Raw genomic sequence first — 25,414 nt, 5'->3', positions numbered from 1 at the left:
TTGATATAATGTCTTGAGAATATCAATATTTAATACCACTGTCAATACAATGGTGAAAAATGAAAAAATATTTGTGCGATACCCTAAGAATAAGTGCCCTAAGAATGATGTTACGCCATATATGTAAAGCTACGTAATTAACATAAAGTTACTGAGGTTAGGGTAAGTGAAGTAAATTTACTGTGGTCACATTTGGGCAAAAAGAAAGTTGGTGGCGATGTACCTTAAAATGACTCAAAGCTCACTCAAGTATGAATGGTTCCTAACACTCCTGGGAGAAAGCCCTGTGCTTTTCTCTTTAAGTGCACTGGTCATGTGATCGCAGCCTTTTAAAATGAGTGGATTATGCACAAATTACTAGCTCAAGATTATGTTGCATATTTACGAATGTTGGTGCAGCGAATCAGAACAATCTGGTTCAGTTGCAAATTAACGAGCAGAAGAAAAGCTGTCAAATCTTGCTATTGTGTGCAACAGCGGTGTTCAATGAAGACAACACTACCCTGTCAAAATTTGCACACTACATGACTAAATAAATAGTATACACAATGTACTACATGTAAGTGTACTTACCGAAAGTATCCACAGCAAATGTTAACATACACACAGCAAATGTTAACATACTGATGTTAAACTGATGACAATACAGCTGAGAAACATAAATGTCTGTCAAAATGTTGTGCCAATCCAATAGATGTCAAGCTATTTCACTAAATTAGACAAAACCTTAACGTAATCCATCTGATAGTTGTTAAGATATTTCAGCATGTACCAAAGTGGTGGATGACCTAAAAATTAACAAGCCAACATTACCATCCTTAGAGACCATAAGCACAGCTAACTATTATTCCAGAATTCAGCTTTTTTAGCTTCATGCAAGTTACAAGGGAAGGCAGGTAATGATACACATAATTTAACACTCCTAAGGAAGGATAAAAAGGGTAAAATCAAACAAAACAGAAACTGACAAAGATGATAGAAATTTACCAGATACAGGAGAAAAAGACGTTTGGCAAGAGACACAAGGATGGCAAGAATGATGAAGCAGATAGATGGAGAGAGTTGAAGCAAGCAAACAGTTTGGACTCTCCTGGGAAGGATCTGTTCATCCCACACATATCGAGGGATGAAGGAGAACAAATGTTCCCGGGCCCACAAGTCACATAACAAAGATCGGACCGTGCCACAGCTCCATCAGATTCCTCTGAGTGTCTATTGTTAGAGCGCAATCCCCACAAGACGCCATGAGAGCGAGTGTGGATAAGCAGCTCAACCTTTAGAAAAATATGTCTCTTTTTTCTCAGACTAATGATCAGAGGTTGTGGTGGGACACTGGGACAATGGGCTCACACTGAGTGTGAGATCTGACTTGTCCAGAGCTAAAATTTACAGGAAAAACACATTTTGACTTATTTTAGTAAACAAGGCCAGTGAGCCAGCATGGACAATACAAGGGCCTTGGAAATGGGATTCAGTCCTTAAAGTTAGAGTTAATAATCATGCTGTCAGTGTGCTGTTTAAAGCAGCTTTAAGAATATATCACAGGAAATATGTTAAATAAATGTGACTTTTCTTTCTTATTTAAAATTACGGCTATGACAAAACAAAAAACACAAAGCAAAGCCAAGAAGAGATAGTTTCTGCTGAATTTAGTATACACACCATTCAGCCTATTTACAAGATATTTATATTGTCACTGTATGCAGACAAGCAGCAGGAAGACAACAGGTAGCACACGTCAGGAAACAGATTTCAGGCAGGGGGAGGGCAACAGGAGCACTAATTGGAGATGAGGAGCAGCTGGAAAGGCAGGCAGTAGTTTGGCGGTGATTAGGGAAGGACAGGAGGGCACACCGAGGGCATCTGGTGGACAGGTGAGGAATGGCCAAAACAGAGAACTGTAAGCAGGAACACCAGAGGCGACAGGAGAGACAGACAGAGAGGACAGGCCGAGGGGAAAAAAATGATAGAAACCTCAGGAAGAGCAACCGTAGATGGATCCCTAAAGGCAAGAAACCTGGCAGAATATAAAGATAGACCCTTCTCCTGCAGGCCTCACCTTTCTGTCCTAAGCCCATCCCACCAGAAGATCACTGGCAAATGCATACACTTATTATACACTTATTTTATCTTATTTCACTGTAGAGCTCGCTCGCTGTTAATCAGACCTCAAATGAGACAAGAATTAGATAGCTAGCCATCCCACATTTCCTTTGCCTTGTACCCCGTCACTATGGACTGCTTCCCCGAGAGGAAAGCGGGCATCGGCTCAGGAGACGGACCTTCAGTCGTCGGCTGTACTGGCAGTACAGTGGGCTTGTTGCCTAAGGTGGTGGCTGGGGCTAAACTGTGTAAAGGCAGCAACTGAAAGTTTTCTGATATGGTGGGCTTTGTGTTGGCTGGATTTGGCTTGCTGCTGCTGTAGACCAGGTGTCTGTCTCTGGAGCTGCTGCACATTCTCCACCCAGCGAGGTGGTCTGTAGTGGCTGGGAGTGAGGTGGAAGACACGCTTTGATTAAAGGCTCGAGCTAATGTTAGCTACATAACCGTGAACATGAAGTCACAGGTGTGAGCCTTTGGCTCCAGTCAGCCAATATTAGCCTAGTAGCAGAAGTGGTACTAGTTCATTTGGTACCCTAGTCAAGCTATTACCGTAATTGTTGCCACTGGCTGCCTGGAGGTAAAGTTAATCAGCTCTCCCTCTACCGATTTCAACATAACCTTGTTTCTTTTTCATTTTCTTTCTCTTCACACTTGACTTATACTTGGCACTACTATAACTTTGATGTTACCCATCAAAGGTCGCATTGCGTGTTATTCAGACTGTAATGACTCACTTGAGTTTTTTCTCTGGGCGTAATTTTATTGCCCCCCTCGGAATGGTGCCCTAGGCGGCCGCCTGTATTGCTTATAGCAAGCACCACCACTGACTATTAGCAACATTTTCTCTCCATCTCTGAAATGCCTCACAGATATTGACACTTGATTTGTTTTGTTTATTGTCAGACTCGCTTTCAGCCTCTCTTTATTATGTTTTAGGGCTTTTTCCTTTATTACAGAACAGTTGGAGAGTGATAGGAAAGGAGGAAGAGGGAATGGGGGTGACACACAGCAAAGGCTACAGGTTGGAAGTGTACCTGTGCCAATGCTAAGAACTCAGTTGGGAATGGGGCACACACTATCTAGTGAACTAGAGGTTGCCCCAATTAGACTCTCTTTTTGATAAGTCTACAAATGTTGGAATGGCTACTTTCTCTGCAGAATTCTCCACTATTGAATCAGGCTTTTAATGAGGGGACATGCGCGCAAATCTGCATTTTTATAAAAGCCAATTGAAACGCCTTCTCTCTGAAATGGCCTGTGTTTGTCCAAAGTCTCCTGTCAAAGGCTAGATTGTAAGACCTGAAAAAAGAGCCAAGAGGAGGAGTAGAAGTCTAGTTCACTGTCAGTCCTCTTGAATTACAATATGCTCAAAGTTTGTTATGGGATTTTTGCCCAACAACGCCAAAATGAACCTGCTTACCCCTGCTTTAATATAGCAAGTTGTTACTGTATAATAAGCAATAGCTGCACCTAACAATGTACTCTTTAAAAAACAATAGCTGTACTGAAAAGCTCGCAAAGGTCACCAAAAGCAGAAAAGATGAAGAACTGTCAGAAAACGTGTCAGCTTTTTTTAATATTATTATTTTGAGAACAGACAGAATATTAATACTCACATAGAGAAACTGGCACACTGGATGAATAATAACCAACCTAACCTTGCTGAGAATTATATGCTCCTAACCTTCAAAAGCAGATTTTTCTCTGGGTAAAAGCCTGTGAACTTGAGCACAGAGCCACAGAAGTGACACAACAATGAAACGCTTATCAAATATGAATTATGGTCTCCCTTGACAACCAAAAACTATGCCATTTAAAAAATCTTTCCGGGTGAGAGGTTGTCAGAAATGTATGCGAAATAGAGGAGTGCAGCAGCTGTCCCCTTCTTTCAAGGGGCCATGGTTAGCTCAGACATGTCATATAGACATTTTTAGACAGCAGAGATTACGGAACTAAAAAGTCGGAAAAATACTACTTTAGAAAGTAAAACCACATTAATGATGATAAAAGTACTCATGCTGCTCAATCTTCTTGGGGGGTTGTCGTTTTTTTTTAGTGATCAAAAACTGTCGAACTTGAAATCATAAAAGTTTCAGTTCCTTTTAGTAAGTGCCATACTGGATGCCAATTTGTCTGAGAATATGGAAAGTAAATCCCATGAACACTTTCTGTCTTTTTTAAAAACATAGATAAAAGGAATGCTAAATGAGAAATTGCAGCTGAGATTTAGCTCTCTATAGCTATCTCAGCTTGTCTTGACTCTATTTTCAAGCATACCTTTATGAATGATTTAGTTTTCTCTACATTAGAAGTTAAAAAATAAGTTTTTGTCTCAAATTAAATACACTTTTCTTCAAACTATAATTGGTCAAGAACAAGTTTTGTCACAGTGAACTTGACACTGACCTTTGAACTATGACCACCAAAATCTAATCAGTTTATCCTTAAATCCAAGTGAATGTTTTTGCCAAATTCGACAAAATTCCCTCACAGTGGTCTTGAGATGTTGCGTTCACAAGAATGGGATAGCCGCATGATCACACTGAACTTGACCTTTGACCGAAGACCCCCAAAAATTTAATCAGTTAATGGCTGAGTCTAAATGGATGTTTGTGCCAAATTTGAAGAAATTCCCTTAAGGTGTTCTTAAGATTTCACAATCACGTGAATGAGACGGAACTGACAGACAAGCCTGAAAAGATTACGCCTCCAGCCACAACTATCGCCGGCGCAGTGGCATAAAAAGCATGTAGCATCTAAGGGGAACTGGACTTCATATACTTCTGCATTGCCTCAAAACTTAGCTGTATTGGTTGCTGCTTAGGAGCCGTTCGTTGAGCTTAAATGTGTTCAAAGTGAATAATTTCACCTATAGTATGTGATACGGTACAGTAAGTAAGTTCAAAAGAAAAAGGACATGGAGTTGTGATTCCCACCTCATGGTTCGGTGGTTTCATTCTCTCCTTTTAGTTGTGCAGGTCTCACAACACACATATTGATCGTGTTTACATTAATGGGTACGTGAGGAGCTGCAGAGAGAGGCCCGCCCTGCCTTTGCTGCAGTCCTGGGATCGCTCAGACAGAGGCGGGCTAATCTCTTGGCCAGACCTCCACCCACTACCTGCTTCATTCCCACCCTGAGAGGACAGAAGAGGTACTCCTACTATCACCCACCACACATCATCCCAACACTGTATGCTGTGGGAAAATCGTCCAACACTGCTAAACTCTAAACTGATCAAAGTACACATATACATGGACTGTATAGGAGCAGCACTAAAAAGTGAAAAATGCAGAAAAGTAAAGACACTGTTTGTATGGGGAGGCGCACATGCTGTTTCCAGAGAGGAAACATACACACACAACACACACTTTGACAAGCCCTGACCCCAGCAGACAGACTTAAAAGCATGAAGGAAATCATCCAGTTGTGGTGGAGAAGCGAAAATAATTGCATGAGGATCAATGTTCTTTGTCTGGATCTAATAAGGGAGATATCAGAGAGTGGCAGAAGAAATGCTTTTAAATCCTGCAAACCTTTGGTCTGTACTGAAGTCATACATTGAACCCTGGCAGTGTGCAGCTACTGTAGGCTGCTGGGTCTCATGGTAATTAGCAGAGGTTCAATCTAAGACCGCCACTGGTGGCACTGGGCCCCTGACGAGCTGCAGTTGATGTATGTTCACAGGCATGTTTAAAGGCTTTTGATGCAAAGGGGAAAAAGAAAAGGCTAAAGGCCACAGAACACTGCATGGTCGGGACTGATGTTCGGCGGCATCCAGCAAAACAATTTGTGTGAGAAATCAAACAGAAAGTTGAACCTTTAGATGTATGACACTAATTGACAGACTAAAAAAACTTTTTTTTAAGATTCTAAATTGTATATATATATTTTTAAATACATGTGTTACTGTTATCAGTTAGCACCACTTAGGACCTCAGTAGGGCTCATGGGATTGCATAATGTAATTGTGACCTTAATTTAAATTTGTTGTGATAATTTAGAAAAGCCACAAAATTTATTACTGTAGGCTTTAGACAATTTTATTTATCGTTTTGAGATTGGCTTTAAATGTAGAAAATGAAAGGTCCTCTGTTTAGGATTCAGGGGAACATATTGGCAGAAAGGGAATATAATACAATAAGTATGTTTTCTTCAGTGTATTGCCACTAGAAAATAAGAATTTTTGTATTTTTGCTATCTTAGAAAGAGCTGTTTATATCTACAGAGAGCAGGTCCTCGTTTACAGAAATTGCCATGTTGCAGTGCCATGTTTCTACAGTAGCCCTAAAAGGACAAACCAAGCACTGTCTGTAGATAGGGACATTTTTGTTTTTGGGTTAGCCACCAAAGTTAGCTGCCCCTCCACAGCTAGAGTTTCAGGAAAAAAAGTTTTGGGTTTTTTTTTGTATTTTCTATGTGAAAGTACTTCATTCAGTATTTAAGAATGTCCTGAACAATGAACACCAAGGGAATTCTAACCAGAAGTTTCAGCTGGTTGCAATCTGCAGTCCTCACCACTAGATGTCACTAAACCCCTCTTAATCTTGTGCTCATTATTTTTTTGTCATAATTTCAGTTTTGCTTTTATTGTTGTCCGTTATTTGGTATTGCTGGTATTGGTTTTGTTATTTTATTTCATGAAGTGTTTTTTTTAGTGCAGCTATAATGATGATGGGCATGGATATAATACAGGACATAATGCAAGCGTGCACACACACACACTCACGTTCGTACACACACACACAGCAACATAATATAATATAAATAGATTCCTCCAATCTCATATCTACTTCCCTCATATCCGCGAAGTTGACCCATGACCTGTTGGATGTAGAGCTTCCAAAGACACAAGCCTCATTACCCAGGCTCCTCTCTGGCAGAGCAGGGTCTTATTTAGCCCCGAGGAAGGACAGAAATAAACAAAGACCACCACTGATCAAGTGATGGAAACAAAACACCACTGCAGTTAAAGGTCAGAGTGGCCATCTTCCTGTTCAGTTCCCACTGGTTTTCAATCATGAAAAACTCAGAATGACGCTCATCTGTGACATTGTCTCAGTAATGGAAGAAATGTCACAGCATTTACACTTGTCCATTATATCACACGGAACTGTTTTGGACTGAACTGCTATTACTGATAGGTTGCAAACAGTCTGCCATCAACAGTTTGGCAAAATTTAAACATTTGAAAATTTCCAGCTAGAATACGAGTTATGTGCTTCATCATTAGAGAGTAAGAGATTAGACAGTAAACATTTTAGAAGTCTCGAATCCACAGTGTAAGAAAACGCAGAAGCACAAAAATAGTTGATGCTTAAGTGAAAACCCCTCTTGGGCTGTAAGAAACAGGAATTTTGTCCATCAGGACCAAAAAGTAAGTCATGTGATGTTATTATTAAGCAGCAAAGTCCACAGAGGGAGGAGGGGCGGGTAAAAAAAATGTTGGACTTAAACAAGAAAGAAACTACTGTTTGTTTCCCATTCCTTATGAACACTTAATGCTGGTTTCTTTATAAAGGACAGTTCAATCAAAACAACAAACATATTTTCCTCTACCATGTAGTGTTGTTTATTAATCTCCTATGTTTTGGTGTGAGTGTTGGAAAGTGTTGGAAAAAATCGGCCATGAGATGTCTGCCTTCTCTCCAATATAATGGAACTAGATGGCACTCGGCTTGTGGTACTCAAAGCTCCCAAAAATAATTTCAGTTCAATTCAGTTTTATTCATAAAGCCGTTTTCACAAACCACAATTTGCCTCAGACGGCTATACAGCATAAAACACCCTTCTGGACCCTCACAGCAAATGAGCGAAAACCAACCCCCCAAAACAACCTTAATGGCGGAAAAAAATGTTAGAAATCTCAGGAAGAGCAACTGCGGAGGGATCCCTCTTCCAGGATGGACAGACGTGCAATAGATATGACCAAACTATCTCCCCAACCATATCACCTCACAGAAGGAAGCGTGCATCTACTCATGAACGAGCAGCTTGTGAGAGAATGAGACGTAAACATTAAAGGTGTCCTGCTCGGCTGTTATGTTAGCTAGCTCAGTGGTGCTAAGTGAGCTAGCAATAGATGCACACTTCCTTCTGCGCCGGATTTCCATTGGTGGATGTAGTTTGGTAGAAAGAAAATAGTTCCTATATGAAACCGCTCACAACAAGCACTGTAAATTATCTTGAGCCTCTTGACATCTCTAAGGCCTATATCTCCAACACTCAACAACCCAAACATAAACAATCTGCACTGATAAACAGCACTACAGGTAAGAGGAAAAATACGTATTTTTTTATTTTGGGGTGAACTGTCCCTTTAAACATGACTTTATGAAGTCATAATGTTAACACAAACTTAGTCACAAACCCCTGACTAAGTTCATTTGGTGAAAAACAATGCTGTCTAGCTGACAGGATGTCAGATAAGAAAATATCTATGTCCTTTATTCATTTCCAGGAACTGTTGGGTTTTACTGTCTTGATCTCGTTAATCATGTTCGCTATGGTGAACTGCACCATTCATACACACAAAGCAAACAAGGTAGATAAAACTTCATATTTCACTTCTGACTTATTCCTTAATCCTTTTTTAAAAAACATGACATCATGAGACCTCTGAGAGCTGCTCTCACAGTGTCACTGTCTCCAGCCGGTGAAATGGATAGGCCCTATATGTAGATAGACGAATGAACGGCGTTCACAGGTGACGGAGAGGGGTCAGCCTGGCGGAAGAACCTCTGGGTGGGACGAGGGCGAGGTTGTATGAGCAAATCAATGAGACGAAAAGCTGGTATTGATCCTGCTGGATTTATCCCCCCCAATGTCAACACGGAGCGTCAGTCTGAAGAAGAGACTGCGCCCTGTTTGCCCCGAGAGCAGCAGGATAAATCTCATTCTCTCCTCTACAGCTCATTTAATGAAGGATATAATGGTGTGAGTAGGCTGAACGACTGTTAGCAGACCATTCTGTTGAATAGACTGTAAATCTTTTATCCTCCTCTAGACCTGACTTTAATTTGCTGCTAAGCCTGAGTTATAAATCTGAAATGGCATATAAGTGGCTCTGCAGCCACATGGCAAATAATGTGTTCATCTTTGGTTACATGAACTTTTGAGATTCAATATTCCCAATGCAGTGTTGAATAGAAGCTAATGCTAAAGCAAAAGCACTTAATTCATGCTGATGTAATGACTGCTAAAATAAATCAATAAAAACACCACCATAAAAAGGGAAGAGTCAATAAAAGTTGAACATGTTAAATCAGGACTTATCAACCCTCTCTCGCCTGAAATCCCATTTTGAGGTCCTTCCGACTTTCAGATTCTATCTTCAAGAGCATGGATGGAGGGAAGTGTTGATATATATAGCAATCCACACATAATGAACTAATCTCCAATACAAAATTATATCACATAAACATCAATTTATCAGTCAATAACATCTCCCATGACCTACTCTGCATATTCAAAGAAATGAATTGTTGAGAAACCTGCATTAAAGGGACACTCCGCTGATTTTCTTATCAAGCTTTCGTATTGCTTATTACTTATGCAATTTGACTTGGATTTAGTGCTGTGGTAAGCTACTTTTAAAATTGTCAAAATGTGTCCCACTGACAAATGCCAGTTCAGTTGGTTTGCATAAATCAAACCGGTTTAAGCTTGTACGCCATCTCGAATAGGGAACAGAGTAGAATTGGGAATTTCAATATAGGTGTCTATGGGGATTTACTCACTTTGTGAATCAGTCTCAAGTGGCCATTAGAGGAACTGCAGCTTTTGGCACAACATTAGCTTCATTTTTTGCCCTGCAGATTGCAGTTTGAATCACACACACCTGCATTGTATGTATACAATTTCAACTTCATGTGACACATCACAAATCCCCTCAGAAACTTTTTGTATTCATCACAACTTATATATGACACCAAACAGTAAAATCCACTTCAGTAAATCGTCCTCAGCAGTGTGCCCCTCCACATATGTAAAAGAGACGTTAAATCACAGAGCCATTCACTACTGAGCGTGTGAGAGTGAGTGAGTCAGTCAGTGAACAATGAGCTCACTCATTCACTCAACGCATGAATGAGTAAGTGAGCAGTGCGATGGTTTGAACGACTGCATCGGTCATGTCGACGGTGAGTGCAACTTCACATCTGGTGACGTGATAAATGAGCAAGTGAGGACGAATGAGGAAGTGAATGACTAATTGATTGATCCATTGAGTAAGAGGGTGAGCGAGAGGCTGGGTGTGTTACCGTAACCTTCAGTGGCGACAGACACATTGCAGTGTTGAAGAGCAGAGAGAAGTGTGGTGTGTGTGTGTGTGTGTGCGTGTGTGTGTGAAAGGCACCTCCAGAGGTTTGCATCGATCACTGGATCACACGGGGACACTGAGGAGGTTCAGTCACACTGCTGCCGACAAGCAGAAAAGAGGCCACGGCACACCTACTGTACAGCACCTGCACAAACACACACACACAATATGTACCTCACACATGGATTCACCTTTCACATCCCGGCAACGCTGCGCACACACAAAATGAGTATAAACAATGCCTCTTTTGTATGCTCAACCCCTCTCACACACAAACACACACACCACAGTAGATTAGTGTTTCTGCTGCTGGCCCAGTGTGGGACAGGACACCAACTGGGCCCTCCGCAGATGCTGTTAAATCTCAGAGTCGACGGCTTGTCATCCCTCCTTATAAAGCGACTGCTATGCGATGTAGAAGGATGAGCCATCAGGTGTTATTTCTGCTCATTACAGCTCACTTGTTTTGCATCCTTAGCCACTGCATCCACTTTAAACCGATCAGACTTCTCAGGACAAAAACCACAAGAGAGGTCAAACTAAACTCTATTATTATAACAAAAAAAGGAGGAAAAACTGCCTGTGGTTTTAATATTTTTGGGGGTTGCCTGGGTAAAAAGATTACATGTGGTTTGTAGGATAGAGGTGAAGTGTGTGTGTGTTTCAGGGTCACTCCAGGGTTATTTTTGGCTTCCCTGGTGGGCAAACACCTGATGTAAGTGAAAAGAGCATCACTCCCAAGGTAGGACCCACTAATTAGGAGTTGCTAGGAGACCATGATTGGTGTATGTGTGCGTGTGCATGTGTGCACATGCTTGTGCATCTCTCTCTCTCTCTCCATTTTCTGTAGGACCCATCTGGTTGTTTAAAGAACATCATATGTTGGTAGTGACAGGTGTTCTGTAGTCTGGGTGAATCACATAAGGCTTACTGACCAAAAACAAAAATATGGCATTGAACGTTGGTAATGAAATCAATCACAGCTTAAAAAACAAGACATGAAAGAAGAGCAAATGTTGACAGGCAGTTTGATCTGAGTGTTCCTTCATCAGATGAACTATTAAAGAAATAACAATATTCTGATTTATTTCATTGAATCTCCCAGGAAATTGGGGAATATTTGAAATAAACAAACCAGAAAGTGATTTGTCTTAAAAGTAGTATTCCACCAATTTAGCATTTGCATGATTGACAATTAAAACTAGAATTACTGAATCCAACAGCCAGTCAAGTTACAGTTTAAATCCGTGTCTATCCACACTCATATGTTGCCATGACAGTAGACAATGCTTCAAATATACGCCTGTTTCTGCAAAGATGCTATATATTCTAAAACGAGGATGCTTCACACACATCTTCAACCTGGCAGCACAGAGGAGCTATACAATCAGTGCAGGATCAAGTTGGACACCAAAGCTTAGTGTCACTTATTCAGTATCTGACCAAATGTCTCCCCTTCTGTTCCTCAGATGTGACAGAAAGTCAAACACTGAATGTTTGCTCAAGAGTTGTTTGTATTTTTGTATTTATGTGTATTTATGTGAAACAGTTGACATCCTGGAAGGCAAGACGAATTTCAGAATTATTTCTGACAATAAAGTGAAATCAGATCAAATCGAAATAATGGACAGAAAATTGCTTTTACGGAACTTTATGATATCACAGTGACGTTAACCTTTGACCTTTTGGATATAAAATGTCGTCATTTTTTAAAATCCTTTTAGATATATGTGTGAAATCATTAATTCACTAGTGTAAGAATTCTTGAGTTATTATCAAAAAATGTGCGAGATATAACTGTGACATTTGACCACCAAATTCGAAGTGGACGCGTTCCTGAGATATGGGCCTCACGAGAGCGGGACAGACTTGAGGTCACAGCGATCTTTGACCACTAAAATCTGATTCGTTAATCCTCGAGTCTAGGTAGACATTTGTGGCAAATTTGAGGAAATTTCCTCAAGGAGTCCTTGAGATGTCATGTTAACGTAAAAAAATGAATGAATGGATGGACTGACAGATAGACGTATGAATAAACAACAACCTGAAAACATATTGCCTCCGGCCATGGCTGTTGCTGGCTCAGAGGCATTGAACAAAAAAAAAAAGAAAAAAAAAAAAGATACAAATCAATGCAGCAAAACCAGAAACATCGTCCTTCATTCCAGACATCTTTTTTACCTTGTCAAAAACTTGGCACCTACATTAACCACAATGCCCTCAACCATAGAAATTTGGTTCAGAGATTCAGGTGTGTTATGCTGGTAGCAGCTAATGCAGCCATAGACCTCAAGCCTCAAGAAACTTGCAGTCTCCAGCTCCAAATTACGCTTTATTGACGTTCATCATATTTTGCGCAACTCCTTCTGCAGCCAAACTGTGGCTTGTACAACTTTTTTTCACATATGCAGTAGTTTTCTACTCCCAAAGACCTGTAAACACAGTTTCCTTCCCTGTAAATATATTTTCTCATGAATGTATGGCCCTGTGAGCTGATGGCACTCTCCTGGAGGCATTAGCCTGTGTGTACTAGCATAAAAGTGTATACTGTATCTATCTGTGTGTGTGTGTGTGTGTGTGTGTGTGTGTGTGTGTTATTGCATTCTGGCCATCTGGTCAAAGCATTTCATGATGGATAGATAAATTATTTCTGATCATGCACAACTTGTTTGGGGGCCTTCCCAAAGTTCTAAACTGATTTATGTGAGAGCGTGACTCCCGCGCAAGTTGACTTTTGCGTCATCCTTTCGACAAAGAGACAGAGAGAGAGAGAGGGAGGGGGGGGCAGGGAGGGATGAGGTTTGTCCTGAACCTTGTCCAAACTCTGCAGGCTGCCACGATGAAGGGTATATTTTTTATCAAGGTCTGCCAGCCAGGCTACTCTGACAGTTCTATCCTCTGCCAAAACACAACACGGAGAGAGTGAGAGTGAGAGAGAGGGAGAGTATAGAGAAATATGGAGAGTGACAAAAAAAAGAAGAAAAAAACAAGAGGATGAGTCTTGTCATCTGATTTTTGCCACTCGCTGACAACACAGCGTTTGACACAACTTTTCAGATTCGGTGAACGCACTCCGGGGAGCTGGATGATTCACGGAACAGATTTCTATATAAACTGTTCGATCAGTCTCAAAAATTACATAATATTCACATGCAGCCAATTCAGAATTGAGTCTGTTTTCGGATGTCTAATTTTGCACTGCCGACTTTGAACACAGCGTGGTCGAGTCGCTAACACTGTCGCAGGAAATGAATGCAGCAATACCCTGTTGTGGCACATAGTGTAGTGTGTACAGGTCTATTAGCCAGGACAGCCTGTTCTATTGTTATTGATGCTCTTATTTAGTTAGACATAATTGAATTCCAAAATACAATATCACTCATTCATCATGTTGAGCGTTGACATTTCTATCACCTTATTGATGCACATTCAAGTGAGTTTAGTTAAAGTGTCAAAGCGTACATAGGTGTAGAAAATGTGGCTAAATACGATTGTGATTTTGGTTAGAAGCACAGAGGCTGCACAAAATGCTATCACTGCCTACACATGTAATCCTGATCCATTTGTGAAATAAACGTTTTGGAGCTTAATCATACTAAGTCACGTTTCGAGCGCGGCTGATGCTCTCTGACCAGCGCTGAATCAGTGATGGACCTCTGCTTTAAATCACTCGCAGCAAGCAAGCGAGAGGAAGGGGGGACAGGAGAGTTTGGTACACAAGGTCTCAATTTTTCTGAAATCGGAAAACCTTTGGAATATTGAAAGCGAAATGTAAGCTTTTTTTTCCCACCGCCTCTGACAAATGCCACGTAGTTTGTGTTTCATCTTTGACTCAGAGGCCGTTTAACAAATCCAGCAGGTTTCTTTTTTTCCCTTCGCCCTGGTGCAGCGGCGATTAAAGGCCTGTGTTATTCTATATCAAGAGCTTATTATAGCTGCCATATTTGTGATGTGCAATTGATTCCCAAGGGGGGAATTTGTCTTTCAGTCAGGCCCCGTTCACAGTGCAGTGAAGAGGGGGGCGTGGGGGCTCCTCTTAAAACACCTCAGAAGCACAAAAGGGTTAAAGCTCCTCTCAAAGATGCGACAAGAGAGGGAAGGCCCTGCAAGGACAAACTATCGATCCTCTCCTGGGTGTACTGCCAGTGTTTCATAGAGAGGTTCATAATTTCCACTGAATCATACAGCTCTTTCTCCCTCTGTCCCCCCCTTGTCTTTTGGCCTCTTGAGTTGCCCTAAAATGTGACCATAGGTGTGAATTATGTAAGCCCAAATGCATGTCAGTCACCTCTGAAGTGTGAATTACAGTGTCCTGGCTCGCTATGAACTGATTATACACATCTGCTCCTGTGCTGGCAGGACAATGGTGTTAGTTACTTCAGTGGTTTCCGAAATGAGCTGCAGGGACCTCGGGGGTTCTTGAGGATGATGCAGCAGGTCCCAAACAGAATGAGGGATTGGTCAAAATCACATTTGTGTCAGTTCATTTTAGCTGCTATAAAGAGAAGGGTCTGATCACTGGTGAAGTGTCCATCGGTGGTGGAAGAAGTTGCCCCCCCCCCCAGAGCACAGGAGATCCCTACAATCAGCACAGTGTGAAGGTGGACATCCAAGATTAGTGTCACTAGTTCAGTATCTGACCAAATGTCTCCCCTTCTTTGCCTGAGTTGTACAGTTTAGCAATGGCCAAATGTCTATTTGACATTTGTGTGAAGTTTTGCTATAATTGGCCCATGCATTCTTGAGTTATGGTCAAAACGTTTTTTGCGAGGTCACAGTGGCCTTTGACTGTCAAATACTAGATTTGCGCAAAATTTGAGGAAATTCTATCAATGAGATCTTGTGTTCAAGAGAATGACATGGACACAAGGACACAGTGACCTTCACCTTTGACTGCCAAATTCTGATCAGTTTATTACGGAGTACAAGTGAACATTTATGCCAAATTTTAGGAAATTCCCTCAAAGCAATATTGGGATATTGCATTCACAAGAATGGAATGGACAAGCCAAAAATATAATGCCTCCAGACATGGCAATAGCCGGTGCGGAAGCATTAAGGGATAAATATAGAAATACTTTCATAGAATAGTACTCTGGTAGAGGAAAAGTACTCCATTCAATCTTCTCAAGTATGAAAAGTAAAAGTGCGCATTATGTTGTTCTTGTATTTCAGAGCCTCTTGTCTCTTGCTTTAAATTCAAAATCATTTTCATCAACTTCTTACTTGTTTAGTAGGGAAAACATTTTTCTTCAAGGAAACCAGTAGGCCTATTTGCAGTGGTCAAATAAATGTAGTGTAAAAAAAAAAGTACAATTTTCCAATGAAACACAGAGGGTTAAAAGTACAAAGTCGTACTTAAGTGCAGTACTTAGGTAAAAATCCTTATTTACTTTCCACCTCTGGTATCCACCAATGACAACAGTATACGACAACACCCTTAAATAATGAAATGTCCACCAATAACTCATTGTACCCTAATACACCTCGGGTGATTCTGTGATTGATTTTTTCTTGATTTCACTTGAACTGTTGTTAGAGGCCCGAGGAGGTCAAATTATCTAGTAATTCATAATTAAAAAGTGATTTTTAAAAGGGAACTTCAGGAATTCAGCATTGCACTTCAATGAAGTTGAGGTTCTCACAACAGATAAATTCAGGATGCAAACCAAAAAGTTGGAAAACTTTAAGCCTGTTACACCTCTGAGTCTCACATCCAGGTGCTCACTTCTATGTCACTGCTGCATGGTGAGGAAATCAGCAAAAACAACATGTTCACCGAGTGGTAAAGGTCAGCAGAGACCACAATATTCAGGCTTCTAGTCTTTAATATGTGTCAACATATTTCTTCACTGCATGAAGAGCACAAATCACATATGTGGTCCTAAATGTGGCCTCTGTCCGAACAGTCACATCGAAAATGTATGTAACTCTTACAGAGTTCACAGATGGGTTGCCTGAACTGAGAGTCTTGCCACCAGAGTCTTGTAAAGAAGTGCTGACAGATGTAGTGAAATGTAGCCCTTGACATCCTGAAATTTAGGATGAAATCTGTTTTAGTGAAGCCATTCACATCACGATCCTACCACTCCTGGCTCCGACTCTGCATCCACACACACCTCCATACAGACGCAGCAGCCATTGCGCCACAATAATTAAAAAAAAGAGTCTGTCTTTCTCCTGGTCTTCATCATCGTCTGCTCACAGATTCACTGCACATCAACTTTGAAATGAAACCCCAGTGTTACCCATACATTGATTTATTGCCACAGTATCAACATTGACCGCTGCTAGGAGACTACTGCTGTGGGAGTGTGTGCTCCATGCCAGGAAGAGTTAGTGAGTCCGCCCACACACACACACACAGTGACAGAGCTAACTGCTAGCATCACATGGCTAACGTCACCTAAAAGACTGGGTTTGACGATGGACTCAAGACATTTTGGCCTTGTTTTTTTGGGACCAATAAATAGCTCGTGTTGGGTGTTAGCTGCTGCTGCTGCGTATGCGGAGGACTCATTGAAAGCGTAAACGCTGACTTTAGTGGCCTGCATGCTGACTTTCGTGCAGAAGCAGTATATAGCGAATCTGTACATGCTATGGAAATTGATGGTTATCAGACTGTGCACATTTGATTATCCACAGTTTAGAGTAATCTCCCCTGTGCATCTCCTTTCCTCCATGGCTGCCTTTTTTCCTTCAATTAATAAAATGTTTCAGTTAAAATAAAGTGTTTGTTCAACCAAAAAAACATTTAATAAATAATAAAAAACAAAAATAATAATAATAATAACAGTTATTACTATTTATTGCCATTATTATTATTGTCATTATTATTATAATGCAAAAATCTCATTATGTAGCAACCCCAGATGCGTGTTACATTGTTGTCGTCGTTTTTTGTGCATGTCTGTCAGTTCAGGACTAAGACAAGTACACACTGGGATCTAATATTGGCCACATTTAACAAATAATGTGAAAAGCCCTCCAAAAGAATCTAAGCAATTAATCCTGAATTGGGCGAAAAGGTTTACAATGTTAACATGGTCTTACATGCACACTTTGTTTGATCCTCACACTTCCAGTTTGCAAGATAAGTGTCTGTGAAGGTGATGATATAATCAGGGCCATTTTTTCAACATTTTGAAAAGCTCCCTCTACAGCTATAGATATTATACATGGAACATATTATGCAATGTATTTTACAAACCGGGTAGTAATCCTCTTGATGAGCAACCTGAACTACATGGATAATATCAGTGGGGGGTCCCTTTTAAGTGTTTTGTTCTTAAGTGTAGTTTTGAAACTCTATGGACAATTTCACCATGAAACAACAACAACGATGACGACAACAACAACCTGACAAAAATCACTTTCAACTGTGGGGGAAAGTTAATGCAAGCTCTCTGCATCAAGAGCAAAAGGCCCTGCTCCATATAAGCACCATGGAGAGCGCACCACTCTGCAGCAGGATGCAACATGACAGAGCTCTGCACCTGACCGGTCTATATTTTATCTATAGTGTATATTGGTACATTACATTCAGATCTACTGATAATCCCTTATAATAACCCCATGGATAATCAATTCAAATGCAGGTCGAAAAAAAACACAGAGAAAGTATCTATGGGATCTTAAAGGTAATGTTGTACAGTAGCACTATAAGAGATAAATAATACAACAAAGTAGGATAAGGTTGTACTACAAGTCCCATAAGGAGTGTTAGAGAAAGATTTTTGATGCAGGGACAGCTTTGAGTTTAGTGTATAGGGCGAGTTATTTTTATTTTTTTTTTACACGTCGGGACAGATAAAGGGCAAGAGTACAGTAACACCGGGTCCCCCTTTCCCCCACTGGTCCTTTAAGCCTAACAGGGTGCAGAGCGGACCTGCTGGAGAACAGTTTGGAGCAGCAGCAGAGGAGAGGGGAAGTTGCACCGCCCCGGTTCAGGCAGCAGGGCTGATAAAAGCTCAGATAGTGATTGAAAGTGATGGTAAAAGGATTTAGCCTGGGCATTAACTGAGAGAGAGAGAGAGAGAGAGAGAGAGAGAGAGAGAGAGAGAGAGAGGAGGAGAGGAAGGAGGGAGGGTGATATTTTCCATAAAGCCTTTTTTTTCTCTCTTTCTTTCTGCCCTTGAGCATCCCGGGTAAACCCGAGCTTGTAAAGTGGGAAGAGGAGGAGGAGAGGGGGGAAGAAGGGCGGGCACAAGCCTTTCCTCAAAGTCAATATTTTATACTTTTGATACTCCTTGACGCTGGATTTCGGTCCTCTTTTCCCAGCCGTTTCTATCTAGGACACCGATCTACCGGGCGCAGCCATCCACGGTGTGATAAAAAAGTATCCGGCAGAAGGCAAAAAAACAAACAGCGAGCCGGGGCAGGCAGATAACGGGAGTACAGTGAGGACCGCGGCGGGGAGCGAGTACAGTGGATCATCGGGGGGGATCTTTTCTTTTCTTTTTTTAACCCAAAGAGGGGAACGTGCACCACGCAAAGTGCTGACCTGTCTGGCGGATGCATGCTAGAAGTAAGTGCTTTATCTGATTTGATAAAAACATCTCGATGCATTTCGCTAAAGCTCTTTGAAGTCTGCACCGAGAAGCTGCTCTGAGTGCAATATCCGGACCACTTCGGGATAATCAGAGTGCCGAGGGGACTTTCGGCGTCATTTACACCATTTTAGACATCAATGCTTTGATTTATAAAGATATGTTTATATATAAATATATATATAGTGTGTGTGAGCGATGCTGCGCAGTGGGGTGCACTATACTGTAAGAAACTGACACACCCCTACAACACTGTCAGCGCCGGGAAATAGCTTTGGCGACTTCACTTGTCAGCTGAACTAAGTCAGAGTCCACAGGGCTGTGTGGGATAGGGTTGTGCAAGGACCCGGCTGCTGTCAGTGTGGGATGACAGTCGGATTATGATCAACGAGGGCACGCTGCAAAAAAAAAATGTCAACCATATTTATTCATTTATTCATGTATTCAGCTGAATATTACAATTAAATTAAGTGAATAAATCCGGCAATAAGGCTGCTTCCACTGCAGTTTGTTGAGCTTAAAGTTTATTATTCAACTAAAGACAGTGTGCTGAAGTAACTAAGAGTAGTGAATAAATATGCCTATAATGAGTAAACGTAAATAAGATGAAGTTCATTTGTGCGTAAAATTCTCTCCCCTTTGCACATTTTCTCATATTTTAAGATCATATGTCATAAAGGCTGGTAAATGTCTCCATTATATTGATGTCTTTTTTTTTTTAGCAGTGCAATTGTTTAAAAAAAAACCCCAAACATATGTACTCTCTACCTCTAGCACTGGAGAGCCATTAGAGCAATTACAACTCTGGCACGCACAGGCGGCACCCGGCAGCAGCACGTGTTTTTACGCACAAGGTTATCCACACAATGCGGCGCTTTTTAGTGCCTTTTAAACGTGTAACTCTTTGCAATAAATATAGCAGAATACACTGCAGGTTTAAGCACTGAGGTTTAACCAAACGTGCCCTTCTTATCCTGCTGTGCCACACATTCACCTAAAACTTCTCCTAGTTTAGTATGAGAGGAATGAGATGCTTTTTTCCCACTTTCTAAGATAAATAACCGCAAGTTACTACATTATAATCAAGGAGTTAATTATGCCACAAAATAAGAACGCAACCCACTCATCCGCATGTATATTTCAATGACTGGCATTAAACTTTTATTCATGCAAAAGAGAAACACCGCGCAGGATACATTTCATCTCAAGTCGAGCTCTGGAAATTTATACCCTTGCGTTTACAGTAAGATCCAGGATGTGCCGAAGTGACGCGGATACATTACTCATCACACTAACTCTCACATTTGTCCTCATGTCGCCCCACAGGACAATCAGAGGAGCTCGGCCAGTGCAAAACATCCAATGGATATACCTGAAGACGCAGCAACTTCTCCTTCATCCTCCCCGAGCAGCTCCATGCAGGACACCGCTCTCTGAGCCATGGATCCGCGTTAACATCTCCAACTCCCCCCTGCAGCACTATGGTTAAAGTGCATGCCGAGATTAATCTCTGTAACATTATCTGCCTCTCCACCCACCGCCCATCTTCCTCAGGAGGTCAGCCGTCAAAACAAGAAAGCGTCCCTCTCTCGGCTGTCTGGGAGCCGTCGATATCTGTGAAGAGACACTGAGCGAAAAGTTGCCGATACTCTTCTCCTGTCATTTAGGGGAATTTATCAGCCTGGAGTTGTGTCATTTTACCCACACCTCTCTCCAGTCGCAGTACAGCAGTAATGGTACTAGGGTTGTCCACTGTTTCCTTATGATTATCGCTCCATGCGCTTCACCTCTCCTCTGAGCTCCGTGGCCCCCTCACCCTGCGCCGGACCCCGCTCCAAACACCCCCCCAGCCTGCCATGCTCCTCCAGGCCGTGTTTGTGCTGCTGCTGCACTGCTTGGCCTCCACTCTGGGCCAGTACGAACTGTGCAAGTCCCTGGTGAGCACGGATGAGGGCTCGGTGTGGGAGCAGTACGCGTGCCAGCCCAAACCCGCGTCCATGAAAGACTACATGCGGATCAAGGTGGATCCGCCCGGGATCACATGTGGAAACCCGCCGGAGAGGTTCTGCACGCTGGTGAGTTCATGTCGGGAGTAGCGCGGAATATTTTATACTTTTACAATACTGTGCAAAAGTCACAGGCCACCTTGAACTTTGTTATTTTAGCAGTGATCATATATTTATTTCTCAGTAGTCCCTTCACTAAAATACAACCAAAACATACACGAAATATTAAAAACACAAATATATCTGTTAAAAACAACTTCAACAAGCTAAAGCTGCAAATAATTAGTGTAGCTTTTCTTTCTCCTTAGCATGTCCTGAACTCTCTTGGGCAGACAATATTAGACTTCTAATTTTCTGGTATGCCAGAAGATTATTTAAGAAAACTTAAAGACAGTCTGCCCAGGAGAGTTCAAGAGGTGCTAGGTGTAAAGGGAGGTCACACTAAATATTGAAATATTGACTTCAGTCTGAATAAGCCATTTGGCTCTGACTTTTTGGGCATTTGAATGCATTGTACATGCTCTCTGTGTCTTAATAAAGAGACATAAATATACATAAATCCTCATTGCAACTTTGCAAAAAAAGAAATAAAATCACATCTATGGTGGTCTAAGGACTTGTGCACAGTACTCTTTTTAAAACTTTCTAACAATATTTTAGAGTGACCACAATCGACTACGCTGGCAGAAAACCTTGGTCATCACTAAAATAAAAAGTCAAACTATTATTTTTGGAAAACAATAAGGTCACAGGGTTATGCAATTAAGCTGAATAGTGACAACAGTGAAAAGTAATGAGAGAAAAAAAAGGTCAGAGCAGGATTCACACTATAAAAGCTATAGGGAGCTAAAAGGGATGACATAAGTGCAATGACTTGGCAGGGCTCGACCTCCCTCAGAGAGGTCCGGAGGTGTTGTTTACATTAGTATGGACTTGGCAGCCTGGGATCCGGTTTGATTTGGGCTTCTCGGGGACCTCACATTTCCTCTGATAAAATGCATATAAGCGGGGACCTTTTTAGTTCCAAGGACACTGAAAGGGTGAGCTGCGGGAAAACTCGTTAAAATGTCTGCTCCAGCAATATTTAACACACTTTAGCCTGCAGGCTAGTTCCCATCCTGGCTAATGTAAGTGTAATAATTTGAAATAAGGGTTATAAAATCATTGTAATCCTAAGAAGACTGCAATTAAACTTCCCCCTGCCTCTTCAGAGGAAAGTTTTATATTTGAGGTGGTTTGACTCATAAAGATTTGACTCACTGTGTGAGTGTGTGTATGTGCGTGTGTGTGTGTGTGTGTGTGTGTGTGTGTGTGTGTGTGTCAGACTGCAAGTTCGTCCTCTTGATGATCGCCAAAGACTGTCCACTCGCTGAGTTGGCCGGCATTGAAGGTGCCAGACCTGTCTCAACAGCCATGAGTCAAGATCTCACAACAAGTGTTTCTGGAGAGTGTTTAAGCCCATCTACGTCACATTATTCAGTCATGTCAAGCTGTTAATTATTTGTGTTCTGTGTGAGTGGAGATTTGTTACCTTAAGACAGATTTTACAAACAACCTCCACCCAAGTCTCTCTCCCTTCCTCTCACTAATAGTACTTGGGGGTCATTTGACAGGAGCAGGAAAGGATATCGTGCACCGTGGATACCTAATGGTTAATGATTTGTTTAATGTAGAAGGAGCGGAAACCACTGTCGTCTTGAGAGAGCCTCTCCGATGACTTTCTCTTGAGACGGGAGACGGACGGAGGCAAGGGAGGAGAGGGGGAGCGGAGAGAGATGCTCGCTGCCATAACATATTGACGTCTGCCCCCTAATGGCCCCAGCCTGGAAACTTCTATAACTATGTTTCTGAGTGAGCAATGATGAAATATTGATGGGCTCCTTAATGGGCTTCCTTACAAGGGGTTGGCCAGCATTGCTCCATCCCAAGAATCCAGAGTGTGCTGCTGGGCTGATGGGAGAGAAAAAGCAAGAGAGGGACAGAGGGCCGGACAGGAAGGAAGGAAGGTCTTAGTCAGCACTTTTGCATCGGACGGGGTTTTATAGTGGAAAGTTGTGGTTCTTCTCAGGTCATGTGTAGCTTTGGGGATTGAACCAGGCCCCCTAGTGCTCTGGCTGGGGATTTAGGGAGTGGAGATGAAAGTTTACTTAAGAAGTAAGAGATGTCAGACTCAAAGTCCAATATAATGAGAGAGCAGAGTGGGTTTCATTCTGTCACTAGATAATTACATTTTTGGCTATCTAGTTGGGGTGGGAATCACCAGAGCCCCCACGATATGATATTATCACGATACTTAAGTCACTATATTGGGATATAAAACATTAAGTGATATCCTGAGTATTGTGAAAATATATATAGCAAAATAATGTTGAGGACACAACCTAAATGGGACGCCCGCTCTATCCACTGAGCGACCGAGCGCCCAGAATATTATTTTTATGAAAAGATAAGGGAAAAATTATAAGAATTATATATTTAAAAATATTTTTACGGAATAATTCTAATTTTAAACATATTTTTTCAGGCCATTTATTCATTCATTTAGTTATTATTAACTTTATGGTTGTTTTTTTGTTGTTTGTAATTTATTTTATCGCTAATTTTCAGGTAATTTTCTTGTACATTAAGGCTATTTGTTGCTATTTTATTGGTTGTTTCTTCTCAAGAGTTTCATCGCCTTCTTCCCTTGGTTTTGAAAAAATACAAAGCCAATTTGCCCAGGTTTCAAAGGGCTATGATAATTTTTTAAAGTTTCTCACTTCAGTGATATTGATTTCAGCAAAATGTATCTTGTGGACTGAAAAACAATTGATTTAGTTGGCTATCAAAGGTCTAATTTGTATTTCCAATATCACTAAGTTTTATAACTTAAAAAAACCTATATTTGGGGTCTGTGTATTGATACAATATTGCAACAGAAAATATCGCAATACTATGCAGTATCAATTTTTCCCCCCACCCATACTATCTACTAGCTTCTTATTGAGCACAAATAAAGTGCTTTTCTGACATTAAAAGCAAACGTTTTGCATGTATCTAATAGTGAATCTTTTTAAGGTTTTTAAGGTTTTTTTAAGGTTAAGAATCACTCTATATCATCCATCCAGGATGCTCCAGCAAGGCCAGTACATCTCTGTCTTTCTTTTTTGGAACCACCAACGGAGTATTACTTGAGGGTTATTGGTATACAGATCATTTATTTTCAGGCAAGCTGCATTTTTTTCCCCCTCCTCATGCCCCCGGATTTGGCAGCTTTACAGAAAAGCCGGTTTCTTATCTAATTGGTGTACATTTACATTCACTCATTCAGCAATCCCACAAGTCAAGGGAAAGTCGGGGCACTGGAAAAAAAAAAAAGACTGCATCACCCAGTGCGCAGAGCTGCTCATCCTTAATAAGACTTGAGACATACTGCGGAAGATGCAAAATAATGTTTTTCACTCTAGGAGTGCTACAGTGTGTTCCTAAAAACTATGGAAGGATTCACTTTTTTGGGGGGGGGGGATAGATGTTGAGGCATACTGTAGTTTTCCTTGCTTGGTGTACAGTAGGTTTTGGTCCCTCCATCTCCACAGGGATGCATTTTTCCCCTACTCTATTTATCTCTCTCATTCCCTGGGAATGCAGCATCCTTCCTCCACAGCCAAAAAGGCCAGCATGTTGGCTTCTTTCAACATGACAGGCTTCCAGTACTTTGACAAAGATGCTACTGTAACCAGTGCCGTGTTAGGAGCTTCAGTAGTTTCTTTGTAGTTTCTCCGTATGATAGCTACTATAGAGCCTTAGCTTGCCGTTGAGGATGATGGAGGAAGGTGGTACAAGGAGGGTGAGGTGGAGTGTTGCAGAGGGGGATAGCTAATGATGAGGGAGAGGTGAGGAGGATCCAAGCTTAGCTAAGCAGAAAGATGAAATCAGACCACAGTTCCACAGTAGTACACACACTGTCGATATAAAAATGCATTCAAAAAGGTCTCGCTGTGCTGTTGTTTGTTATTTCGTTTTTTGGTTTTGAACCGAAACCTTCAATCAACCGTCTCCCTTGGGTGCCGAGAACAGAGAGCAGCCGAATGCAAATGGGATGCGTGCATGTGTACGGGAATGTACAGTGTGCCGTGACGTTCGTGCGGACCAGTAGGGGTGTGTGAAACATGTGCGCAAGTTGGCCGACAGTGCACGGTAGTATGTCTAAGAAAGACAAAAAACACACACACACACACACACCTTCCTGTTCCACAACACATTTGCCCGTTTTAGAAGGTAGAAATCAGCCAGCTCTAAAAATAGACATGAGAAGAGAGAGAAGCCGCGCAGCAGCGGAAGGGGAGCATGCAGGAAGGGGAGGAAGATGGCAGCTGGTAGCGTGGATCAGTGCTTCCCAGACTGGGCCTATGGCCATGCTTCATACTCCCTGCCCAGTGTGGACCTGCCAGGCCCC

At 41.5% G+C, this 25,414-nt stretch overlaps 1 protein-coding gene across 1 annotated transcript in view; it reads left to right on the top strand.

Moving 5' to 3' along the window:
• The first annotated feature begins 18,580 nt into the window (after window positions 1–18,580).
• The window catches only part of LOC121959794 (netrin-G2), a 73,595-nt gene continuing 66,761 nt past the window's right edge, over window positions 18,581–25,414 (top strand). Inside the window, 4 exon segments of the mRNA XM_042509287.1 lie at window positions 18,581–18,951; window positions 20,300–20,778; window positions 20,780–20,816; window positions 20,818–21,048. Coding sequence (XP_042365221.1) covers window positions 20,750–20,778; window positions 20,780–20,816; window positions 20,818–21,048 — 297 coding nt within the window. The 5' untranslated portion in view covers window positions 18,581–18,951; window positions 20,300–20,749.

The sequence above is a fragment of the Plectropomus leopardus genome, chromosome 20, assembly GCF_008729295.1.
Source record: "Plectropomus leopardus isolate mb chromosome 20, YSFRI_Pleo_2.0, whole genome shotgun sequence".
NCBI classification, from domain to species: domain Eukaryota; kingdom Metazoa; phylum Chordata; class Actinopteri; order Perciformes; family Serranidae; genus Plectropomus; species Plectropomus leopardus.
This window is presented reverse-complemented; position numbering and strand designations above follow the sequence as displayed.